General features: G+C 33.2%; 2 protein-coding genes across 4 annotated transcripts in view; both read right to left on the bottom strand.

Moving 5' to 3' along the window:
• The window catches only part of LOC125828795 (chloride channel protein CLC-c-like), a 1,181,495-nt gene that overhangs the window by 671,391 nt on the left and 497,169 nt on the right, over nucleotides 1–12,935 (bottom strand). The window lies entirely within an intron of this gene.
• LOC125828827 (probable E3 ubiquitin-protein ligase ZFP1) lies at nucleotides 2,240–3,565 on the bottom strand. The gene is made up of 4 exons (XM_049508151.1): nucleotides 3,371–3,565; nucleotides 2,702–2,725; nucleotides 2,474–2,608; nucleotides 2,240–2,377 (listed from the first exon to the last, which is right to left on the bottom strand). Exons 1-4 carry the CDS (start codon nucleotides 3,563–3,565, stop codon nucleotides 2,240–2,242), a joined length of 492 nt encoding a protein of 163 aa, XP_049364108.1.

The raw sequence follows: 12,935 nt of genomic DNA, 5'->3' as shown, positions 1-12,935 counted from the left end.
ACTGAGTTCATTCTCATGTCCTACATCTAAATTCAATCACTAAGAGTGAAATTTAGGGATATACCCATTGTTTCGAGAATATCTTATATGAGTCGAGTTACTGTTTATGAATTCTAAACTATTGATTATAAGTTGCACTATATTATTCTTGGAGATTATTGAGTTATTATTCATGTTGACAATCCCACATGAACCCTAATTTTTGCTTTTTTATTGAGAATCGTTAAAACGAGAATTCTTTCTTGAATTGATTTTTGAGAGGTTACAATGAGTTCAAGAACAAGTTAAATTTTAAAATTCTATTTTGAGAATAGTTTAAGGGAACGAAAGGATTCCCAAATGTTTCATTTTATGTTAAAAGGAGAGTACTGTTTTTCAGAATGGTATAAAGAGTTTTCAGAGTTCACAAGAAATTGAGTATAGAGTAGTTGCCTCTTAAAGAGGCCCTTTTGAGAACTTTTCTCAATCCAGAGAGAGTATTTTTACTTGAGCATTAAGTTATATATTTTGGGAGTAGTATTGAGCACCGATATGAGATAAGAGCTCAGACAACTCACATTTCTCGTAAACCACATAGCCAAGTGTGGGATAGTATCACACCGACATACGGGTAACTCCTTACTCCCTTTGAGAAGGCCTATTAGATGGTTCCATGAGTTTAGTATGTTCTATAACTTTACAAAGAATAAGATAGTTCTGGCAGCGTGAACGAGGTGATGTATCATCACAAAGCTTATAAAGATGGTTGTTCGTGAGATTAATAAAGAGTATTTCATTATCAAATTTTATATGAGTATAGATCATTGATTTAGCATATTTATTTGTAAATCTTTGAAATGATTTTATCTCTACTTATGCTTTACATTTAGTTGAGTATTTTGCGTTAACTTCTTCAGTTTTGTTATTTATTTTCCTCAGATATATTACATATTAGCACATACAATGTATCGGTGTCATTCAACCTGCAAGTTTTCATGATTTAGATACAATTGATTGTGATCATCAATAGGCGCTCCGTTGAGATCACTTTGCACTGCTTCCTAGTTTGGTGAGCCTTCCTTGCATTCCAGAAGACTTCACTTTTGTGTTTCAGTTTTGTAGTTTTGACGTGTCATGGGTCTTCTTCTGACATCCATGTTTAACTATAGAGGCATCATAGATAGCTAGTATTGAGTTTCTTTAAGTATTTCCTTTGAACTATTTTGCAAACAATTATTGTTTTCAGAGTACTTTTAGATAATTTTTGTGTATACTATTTTGAGATTGTTTGAATCTTAAGAAGTTTTGAGACTTTAAATTTAAATTTTGTATTATAGCTTAAATCTACTTGAGTTGGTGTTCAGCTGATTGGTCAGTCAGGCCAAGGAATCGCTTGGGGATCAACAATGATTCTCGAGTGTCGGCCACGTCCATGGTGTATGCTCGGGGCGTGACATTATCACTATAAGTACACTATCTAAATTGAGATCAAACATCACGTTTTCTTATTCTCTCAAATAAAAGGTTTAGCCATGGGTGGAGTGAATTCTCTACCCAACACTAAAGTTCCTATGGAAAAAAGTTTCTGGCAATGTGGATTAAAAATATGCTGAGCTGAAGGAAAAGGTTTAAAAATACCCTTGATTCATCTTTTCAGCCTACTTATACCCTTGAAACTAATATTTCCCTCTATTTTTTTTACAAAATTAATTATTACGTGTCACTTTTTCTTATTGGGTGAATTTTTTTTTTTGATTAGAATTTACCTGATTGAAAACAATATACCCGCCCCATGAGAAAGAGATGGATCTCTATTTTAAATGACAAACACAAAACTTGTTCATTTTAGATGATGGTCACGGAGACAACAAAATAAAAAGGAAGCAAATACTTAAATTAATTATCATGCTTATTACATAAGAAGATCTTAGATCATGTCAATCTTCTCATATTCTAGATGCTCTCTGATGGCGATCTCTCTCTCAACAAAATATATGTGCTTGTGATTTCTAGGGTTATCACTGTGATAATGTCAGCAGAGAAGCTTAGAGAGTTGAATCAACCTAGCGATTTTTGTTATTGATGGTTTTGAATGACAATATATAATTTTGTTGGTGGTGGTGTTTAGTTGAATAGAATGCCTACCTTCTATATAGAAACAAATCGGGAGGCATTCAAATGGTTCCTTAATTTTGGGTTTAATTCAACTCTCTTGAGCTTAACGACGCCACTCCACTAGTTAGTCCACCCACCGAAAAATTTAATTGATTCTTGCACCTGCATCTCTCTTGCAAATAGGGCAACAGTTCTTGAGCTTGATCCACTCTCTAATACAACCAAAGTGGTATAAATGACCACAATTGATTTCAGTGAGTTTTTCCTTGTCGTAATAGTCATCCTAAGACAAACATGACCCAAAAATGGAGAAGGTCAGAACCAAACTTAAATAAGCTTACAGACTCGGGATGGGGTTCTAAAATTAGGTGTCACTTACCAAGCATATGGAGCAACGCTCCTTGCCGTCAAGACATGTTGACTTGGGCAATTGGTATGTATGGACTTTAGTGCTTAAATGGAAAGCCATTAATCTTAAACCAGCAGTTATACGCGTGTGAAGTTCCAAAATTTCCTAAAACATAAAACACCATGTAACATGAAAACATATCCATAAAAAGAAAATTCAAATATCAAACTTCAAATTATTGTGTTTTCAAAGCATTACCTGCCCATCATCTCCATCTCTTTCCTGAAATATTGAACTCATTTAGGAGCAGACTCATTGCACAACAAAATAGAAAAAAACATCTAATATGGAAAAACATACAAGTTCGCCAGACTTTAAGAACCATCAACTCACAAGGAGATGAAAAGGATATCAAAGGCATCAAGAAAATGAAAAGAACAACACTTCAATTTCCACTTTCTGTGAGAAATGTTTAAATCCACTAGATTAAAGGGAATTTTGGTAAATTTGACACAACATTAATTTAGGACTACAAGATTGAAAAGTCTACTTTATTTTCTTAAACTACATGTCAAGTCATTGGTCATTCTTTTTGAAACCGAGGGAGTATCATTTATAGGGGAAATGTTGCCCAACTGAATACTACTCATCAAACACTTATTAGATTTCAGGTTACAATTAGGAGTTGAATGTTGTTAAAACATCTGACAATTTTTGGAATATTTTCAATTGAGAATAACTCAACCAAGAATTATTGAAAAATAACAAAAAATGTTTTCTGAGTGGGTATCTTTATATCTAAGCAACAAATACCTAAATTAAATATAAGCATACGATTAAGTTTAAAATCAAGTGACAAACACAGTTTAATTGATAAGGCATGGAAAAGATAAACAAAACAACCTTGGTTAAGAGAAGAAACTTAACTGGAATCACATTTAGTGTAGGAAATAGAGCAAGATATCTATGATAAAATTCTTGGTAGGCTGCCCGTTGTTCCTCGATTTGGGGTAGGACATTACCAACAATACTTTCAGTTGTGCCTACATCTCTTGGCACACTAGCAGGGGTTGAATTCCCATTGAAGGTCGAGTTGTCAACGTGAGAATTGTTGCTCTCCATCTGAGCTGCAACGAAAAATGTTTTGTTGTGTGTTAGAATGATTGGTTGAGATTTTGAAATGTTCTTTTGAAATAAAAACTGAAGTGTACACAAAGAACATGAAAGTGACACGAGTAGACAATGGTTAGCACATATAAAGAACACTTGTGTTACACAAGAACATCTTTAAAGCAACATGTTGAATGTCTAGTGTATATTATCATCTATAAAGATAATATTGTTACATACTAACTTATTCCTCACCATCATATGGAAAGTACTTTCATATTTTACAAGATTTTAAATACATGTGTAATTGAGTAGTGTTATTTAATAAATTTAATGGTAACTTGTTGGAGCTGCTAGCAAGAACATCACTTTCCGTTCTTACTATCTTTTACACATATATTTTGAATATATGACTGAAGTACTTCTCTGAGAATCGAATGCACTCAGAGGAAAAAAGAGGATTTAATTCGACATATTAAATAACTTATAACTTTGTACCAAATTTCCTTATATCATATTCGAGATTACCTAAAGGGAAAATCTATCCTTAAAGTGTTCAACCACCGCAAGGCTTCCCCAAACCGCAACCGCACATGCACGTGGGGTAAATGATCCCCTGTTCTAAGCCATACCCACCCCCGCCCAGGGATGGCTCAATGCCTTCATAAATGAGGAATCCGTCATAGTTACCCAAATTTGAAGCCCCCATTTGTAGTAATAATAGATTTGTTTCAAGTCTTTTTTAACAAATAAAATAAAATATTGCGTCTTTCAATTTATTTGTCTTTTTTAGTTCGTTTCGAAACATTAAAGAGTGTATTTTTTCTTTTTTTTTTTCAGTTTTTAAATTTAACTTTCACATTTCATGTTTAAGACCACAAGATTAATATATATATATATATATATATATATATATATATATATATATATATAATTTCATTAAAAAAAAAGAAATAACTTTGCATTTAAAAAATAACAAATTAAAAGTTAGAGCTCAGATTTATTTTTGCCTTTAGACCACTAATTAGCCTGAGCTGTCAACGCCCCACCCCACACCAAAAAGTCCCCCTTTTCTATTCAGCAAGGATCATCCATCAAATTAATTCAACATTAAGCCAACTTTCACATAAACAAAATTGCAAAAGGAAAAAATCCCACTAAAAGGTTTACAAGAAATTGTAGTTACCGGAGATAGAAAAACTACAAAAGAAGTTCATCTGTATCTAATAGTGATAGGTAATGATTGTTAAATAGAGAAAAAAAACCATTCTCTCTTGCCATAAAGAAGTATCTAGCCATTGGATTTTTTACTTTAATTATAAGCTAGTCTTCTTCAAGAAGGAAAGGAGCATCATTGGTATCTAATTAATCCGAACTAAAAGATCAATGATAATCACCCAAAAAAATATTGTTACGCATGTAACTTATCAATTAATCAATCAATTTTTCCTCAATTCAAAATTTCATAGGTTTTCTATATGACTCCCTTCGAATCTATTCGATTGTATATAAGATCTTCCTCAAACCCAAGAAATCCAATTAAACCTCTTGTTCTTAAACTATTTAGAAGGTTCATCATCGTTGGACTAATATTAAGTGGTTTTGTTAAAAGTTTAATGGATAAAAGGGCTAAGAACAAACTAAAACCAAATCAAATGCCATAGAACCTCAAACCATATTCATACACACTTTGAAAGAAAAAAAATTGTTTAATTTGAGCAGAATAATATGAAACCAAGGAAAAATGACTAAGCAAAAAAGTATAGAACTCCACTTTGCGATCCTTTACACTTTTTATTCAACCTTTCATCCCAAAAATTCTAATTCAACAAAAAAAAAATCATAACCTCTGCACTTTTTATTCCTACTTTCATCCAAAAAATTCTAAATTAAAACAAAATAATTCAACTATTAAGAGAAAAAATGCAGGACAACTTACAAAGAAGAGTGTGACAGAGCGGCGGAGAGAAAATATTTCTCTTCAATCAAACAAAATGATAGAGGAAAATGAGGGAGAGAGTAATAAATATTTAATACCACACAGATTACAATAATCTAGACTCATGAATAGTAAAAAGCTTAAAATAACAAATTACAACATCTCTTTTCTTTTTGGGGAGTAGAATATAAATAATGTATCTTCTAGATGAGATGCAGATATTTCCATTCCAATTACAGTAAAAATAAAAGGCATAATACATAAAAAAAAAAAAAAAACCACTCAACTAGATCTCAGTTGGCAAGTAAGTACTCTAACTTTGATAGTGCACATATAGACACCTCAGCTTGGTATTTTAATATAAATTCCCAATGTTTCAATTCATTGATGTATTCTCAAGTCAAGTGAGACTATCTCATGTTTTTGAGCACGTCCACCATCAACCACTGTTAGGAAAAATACTACAATATTGATATTGTATAGGAATTACAATGAACTGAAAAGCTTATCACAGACACTGTGTCATGGCAAGCCACTGCCTTGAAAGCGATTTCAGCCCGACTCCGGTGTAAATCTTTATAGCCGGTCACACCCCAAAGTTCCACTGTTACTCTCAAACATGTGCACTCGTGGATTAAAGTTTGGAGGTTGCCCCAAACCAATTGGCCAAAAAAAAAATCTAAGAATAAGATAAGAAGAAACGAAGAAAATGTCTTTCTCTTCTTTTTGTTTGTGTCGGTGTGTTATATTCTTGTTCACAAAAGGCCATGCTTATATAGGATTTGAAAAGAGGAGTTTCAAAGTGAAGAGTTAATTTGTATAACGTATTGTGAATGTTAATGGCATTAAAGGCCATTACACCACATTCTACATAAACTCTCCTTTTTGTTTTGGAACAGAAATGTTATTCTCTTTATAACGTATTTTACAAAGAACGGAAATATTGTTATTTGCATTACACAAAATGAATAAAGGTGTGATTAATTTCACAATCCCCCACTAATGCAAAGATAAAGAGTAAGAACAAAATTTGGACAAAAGGAAGGAACATCTACTTAAGTGTCAATATCTTTCGATTTGAATTAACACATAGTGAAATGAGGCCAAAACTTAAAATTCACAAAGTGATGTACTCTTGAACTGAATGGATATGTATTGAGACCCCCATAACACATACTATATCCTTAAAATTTAAGCAACCTCTGCGATACAAACAAAGTGCTTTTATGGTCATGCATACATACCTTGGGTCTTATGAGTGCTCTAAACAGACGACCTAAGTCTTTCATAAAAGGAGACCACACCTTTACACTTACATAGGTGATTCCATCAAGTCCATCTCAAATAGACCACCTTAAGGTTATAGAATCATTAAGATAAAAATAAGTTCAACCTTATAAAACACTGCCTCACGTCAAAGGGATAGAATATGTGGTGTATATTGAGGCCTAACAGGTCCATCACATTACCTCAATCAATGGTCTTTAGCCCCATCCCCCTCGACATTTCAAGAATTATTTTCCTTCTCAAGCCCTTGGTCATATGATTCGTCAAATTTCTTTGGGACCTTACATATTCCAAGGAAATAACACCTAGTTTTAACAACTATTTAACTGCACCATGTCTGATGCGAATATGTCTCTTTTTTCCATTGTACACACTATTTTTGGCAAATCTAATTGTTGCTTGTGAGTCACAATGAAGAGAGACTAATGAAGCTTGTCTTCCCCACAATGGCATATCCGCCAAAAGATTTCTCAGCCACTCAGCTTCTTTCCCTACCAACTCGAGAGCAATAAATTCAGAATCCATGGTAGAACGTGCTATACAAGTCTGTTTGGATGACTTCCACGAAATAACACTTGCACTCATAGTAACTACATAGCCATTGGTGGAGGTAACTTCATTGTTATCAGTTACCCAGTTTGCATCACAAAACCATTCTAAAACAGTAGAAAATTTATTAAAATGCAAACACAAATGCATAGTACCTCTTAAATACTTCAGCAAGTGATGGAGATCATTACAATGTTCACTACAGGAATTATGAGTATATCTACTCAATCTACTAACAACATAAGCTATATTAGGCCGAGTATAGTTCATGAGAAGCATTACACCCCCAATTATTTTAGCGTATTCAGTTTGTGAAACACTAAATTCTTTATTCTTCCTCAAGTGTATGCTAGGATCATAAGGAGCTCTCACTGGAACTACATAAAAACAATCAAACTTTTTCAATGTGATGAGACTGACACAAGGAGAAACCATTAGCAGTTCGTTTGATTTTCACTCCAAAAATCACATTTGCTTCACCAAGGGCTTTCATTTCAAATTTAGAAGACAAAAAGCTCTTGGTCTCATTAATAATAATCACATTAGGACCAAAGATTAACATGTCATCTACATATAAACATATAATCACACAATCTGAACCTATCATTTTAGAATAAACACATGTATTAGAGGAATTTATAACAAAGTCATTATCCGCTAATGTGATATTAAAATTTTCATATCATTGCTTATGTGCTTGTTTTAGTCCATACAAGGACTTTCTCAATTTACATACTTTATCCTCTTGTATTGGAACCACAAAACCCTCAGGTTGAGTCATATAGATCTCTTCCTCTAAATCACCAATTAGAAATGTTGTTTTGACATCCATTTGATGTACCAATAGGACACTTTGGAAGTGTTCATGAATGATTTCTCTTTGGTAGGAGACACATTTGATGATTGTTTGTTGAATTTTAGCAGGGCACTATAGAGATGCGCGAAGGCTAATTTGGTGCTTAATTGGGAAAATTGTCATTTTGGTTAAGAAAGGCATAGTCCTAGGCCACAAGGTGTCATAGAAGGGACCGGAGGTAGACAAAGCAAAGATTGAGGTAATTGAAAAGTTGCCTTCGCCTATTTGTGTAAAAGGTATTTAGAGTTTTTTGGGTCATGCAGGATTCTATAGGCGATTCATCAAGGATTTCTCAAAAATTGCACACCCCTTGTGCAAACTGTTGGAGAAAGAGGTGAAATTTGCCTTGGATGATTCATGCTTAAAAGCCTTTGAGTGCCTGAAAGAAAAGCTGGTGTTAGCCCCAATGATCATTGGCCCGGATTGGTTGGAACCATTTGAGGTGATGTGTGATGCAAGTGGTACTGCTTTGGGAGTTTTGTTAGGGCAGACGTGCAACAAGATCTTCCCACTACTAAAAAACTGCTAAAAAACGACGGACTGAAAAGCAACGGACGACATCGCTAAAAAACACGACGCTTTTGCCACGTTGTCCGTCGCTTTTTAATAAAAATAATTATTTTTAAAATTATTTGACAAAAAGCGACGGACATCATCTCTTAGTTCGTCACTTATTTTAGCGGATTTTTGTGCAAAATATATATATAATTAATAATTATTTATTTAATATATATAGCGATGCCGTCCGTCGCTTTTATTAAAAATAATTATATTATAAATTAAAATATTAACCACACTGTCCATCGTTTTTAACTTATTTTAAGATATTAATTTTTTTGTTATAGCGACGGACAACATCTTTATGTCCGTCGCTTCTTGGTCAAAATACTTGGTCAACTATTTTTAAAAAGCGACGGACAGAGTCTCTTAGTCCGTCTCTTTTTGGTCAAAATGTTGGTCAACTATTTTTTTAAAAAGCGCCGGACATAGAGACGCTATCCGTCGCTTTTCATTAAATATCTAAAATAGAGATGCGATTTTCCCCCGTTTCCCCATTTCCCTATTTCTGAAAACTCTCCTCCTTCTCTCCACTCCTCACCGCCACCACTGCATTGTTGCTGCTGTCGGGACTGCCGCGAGCCAGCCTCCGCCTCCGTCGCCTCTCCATTGCTGCCAAACCATCCGCCGCCTGCTTCTCCTCTCTCTTCAATCTCTCCTTCTCCTTTAAGGTTAGGGTTTAATAATTCAACAAATTTTTTTTCTAAATTGAGCTATATTTTGATTTTGTTAGCTATTTAATTGTAGTTAGTTTATTGAATTTGTGTTTATTGATTGTTAGTTTGAATTAGGGATGATTAGTTAGTGAGTGAATTTGTGTAATTTTAGGATTAGTTTGAATTAGGGTATTTTAGGAGTAATTTTTGAATTTGGATTTTAGGACTAGCTAGTTTGAATTAGAGATTTTGGGAGTAGTTTGAATTAGGGTATTTAAAGACTTGTTTGAATTTGGGTATTTCTTGAGTTAATTAGTTTGATTTTGAGATTTTAGGACTAGTTCGAATTTGTTATTTTAAGATTAATTTGAATTTTGAATTTAGGACTAATTTGAATTATATTTGAGATTTTAGGACTAATAGTTTGAATTTGGGATTTTAGCACTAGTTTGATTTTGGGATTCTAGGACTACTTTGAATTTGTGATTTTAAGAATAGTTTGAATTTGGAATATAGGACTTGTTTGAATTATATTTGAGATTTTATGACTAATAGTTTGAATTTGAGATTTTAGGACTAGCTAGGTTTGAATTTGGTATTTTAGGGATTTGAATTACAACTTATTAGATTTTATAATTAATTATAACTTGAACTTAATTAGGAATATGAACTTGAAATCTTGTTGATCTTAACTAAATTTGGGATTTTAGCACTAGCTAGCTAGTTTTGCATTTGGGATTTTATAAGGGATTTGAATTACAACTTAATTAGAACTTATAATTAATTATAACTTGAATTTACTATAAATTGAACTTAATTAGGAATATGAACTTGAAATGTTGTTGACCTTAATTAATTAGAACTTAATTTTTATTCTTATTAGAACTTGGATTTTATTTGAACTTAATTGGAATTTTGTAGTACTTGAAAATCTTATTGACCTTAATTAATCTAAACTTAAATTAATTAGAACTTTCTTGAACTTAATTAATTTATAATAACTTGAAAACTTAATTATGAATTAATATAAACTTAATTTTGAACTTAACTAGAACTTGAACTTAATATATTTGAACTTAATTAATTAGTATTCATTAATTAATTAAGCGTTAACTTTGTAGATCTTGAAATGTAGTATTTATATTAACAATATAAATTAGTTTAATGTAGTAAAATTATTATTTAATTTATTAATATAATTGAATATATATATATATTTGTAGATGGATCATCGTTTCTGGATGTATAATATGCATTATGAAACAGGTGCTGGTTTGAAACCTGAGTTTATTAACGGCGTTAGAAATTTTATTGAACATACAATGAAACTTGACATTTTCAAGAATAATTGATTGGTTAGGTGTCCTTGTAGTGCATGTAGGTGCTTAAATTTTTTTGAACCAGATACAGTCATGGTTCATTTGTACCATAATGTATTTAAGCCTAGATATTTTGTATTGATTGATCATGGAGAAAGAGATGGATTGAATGGTATTTTTTATAATTCGATGTCTGTGGATGAATATAATATGCTTGCACCACATGGTCAAATTAGGGTTGAACATGATGATAGGGTTGAACAAGATAGGGTTGAACATGATAGGGTTCATGAAATGATCAATGATGCTTTCGGGGTTCAAGGTGGGATGGAACCCGAACAATATTTTGATGAAGCTCATAATGAAGAAGCAAAATGCTTCTATGATCAATTAGAAGAATCTAGTCATCCAGTATGTGATGGGAGTCCGCATCCTGCTTTGTCAGTCGTGGTTAGATTAATCAATATTAAATCAGATAGGAATGTTCCTAATGTGTCTATGGACTCAATGGTTGATCTTTTGGGTGAACTAGTTAATCCAGAGTTTAACATACCTAAGAACTTCTATCAGGCAAAGCGTTTGGTTTCCAAGTTAGGATTGACGTATGATAGAATTCATTGTTGTGTAAATGGCTGCATGTTGTTTTATAAGACTCATAGTGAAATAGAAAATTGCAAGTTTTGTGGATATGCTCGTTATAAAAGGACTCTGGCTGGAAAGATGGTCCCAGTTAAGGTGATGCATCATCTACCTCTTATTTCTAGGTTAAAGAGGTTGTATGCATCAATGATGTCTACCCTACATATGAGATGGCATCACGAATATAGAAGGCCACTGGGTGTCTTGTCTCATCCATCTGATGGCGAAGTATGGAAGCATTTTGATAATGTATATCCTAATTTTGCTAGTGAACCAAGAAATATTAGATTGGGGTTGTGTGCAGATGTCTTCACACCATTCTCTAATGCTGCTTCGCCTTATTCATGCTGGACGGTATTTCTTACTTCGTATAATCTTCCTTCTGAAATGTTCATGACCAGTCCCTACATATTTCTAAGTTATGTTATTCCAGGTCCTCGTAATCCAAAAATGTTGATTGATGTCTATCTACAACCATTGTTAGATGAGCTCAAACAATTGTGGGTTGAAGGCGTTTTGACTTATGATATATCAACTAAGCAGAATTTTGTTATGCTTACTTCATTAATGTGGACTATTAATGATTTTCCTGCATACGGGATGTTGTCTGGTTGGATGACAGTTGCAAAGATAACATGTTCGTATTCCATGGAAAATAGTAAGGTATTCACTTTAAAGCATGGCAGAAAAAATACATGGTTTGATTGTCATCGCTAGTTCTTGCCAATGGACCATGAGTTTGGAAAGATGAAAAATGCATTCAGGAAAAATAAGATTGAAAGTGCCTCCCCACCCCTATTACTCACAGGGCATCAAATTTGGGAGAAAATTTCTCAATTACCTTAAGTTACAGAAGCTTCACCTCTAGACTTCCTAGATATGGTGTTGAACATAATTGGAACAAACAAAGCATATTTTGGGAGTTGCTGTATGGGAAGGACAATCTACTACGGCATAATCTTGATGTGATGTACATTGAAAAAAATTATTTTGACAATTTGTTTAACACAGTCATGGATGTTAAGGGTAAGACAAAAGACAATCGAAAAGTTAGAATGGACATAAAGGAATATTGTAGGAGAAAAGAGTTATGGTTGCAAGAATTACAAAATGGTAAAATAGTTAAGCCCAAAGCCAGCTTTTCATTCACATTGGAAGAGAAACGTGAAATTTGTGAGTGGGTTAAAAATTTGAGGATGTCGGAGGGATATGCTTCGAATTTAGGAAAGTGGGCAGATATGAATGAAGTAAAATTGATAGGTATGAAAAGTCATGATTGTCATGTGTTCATGGAAACTTTAATTCCTATCGCTTTTAGCCATCTACCTGGAAGGATATGGAAACCAATCACAGAGATAAGTCTTTTTTTTAAAGATTTGTGTTCTGGAAAGTTGTTGGAGAGAAGTTTAGACAGGATGGAATAAAATATTCTTGTTATTACTACTAAGTTGGAGATGATATTTCCATGTGGTTTCTTTGATGTGATGGAGCATCTTCCAATCCACCTGTACAAGAGGCTCGCCTCGGAGGTCCGGTCCAAACGAGATGGATGTATCCATTTGAGAGGTATCGATTTTTA

Source organism: Solanum verrucosum, unplaced genomic scaffold (genome assembly GCF_900185275.1).
Source record: "Solanum verrucosum unplaced genomic scaffold, falcon-dt-bn FXZP01000198.1, whole genome shotgun sequence".
Classification (NCBI taxonomy): Eukaryota; Viridiplantae; Streptophyta; class Magnoliopsida; order Solanales; family Solanaceae; genus Solanum; species Solanum verrucosum.
This window is presented reverse-complemented; position numbering and strand designations above follow the sequence as displayed.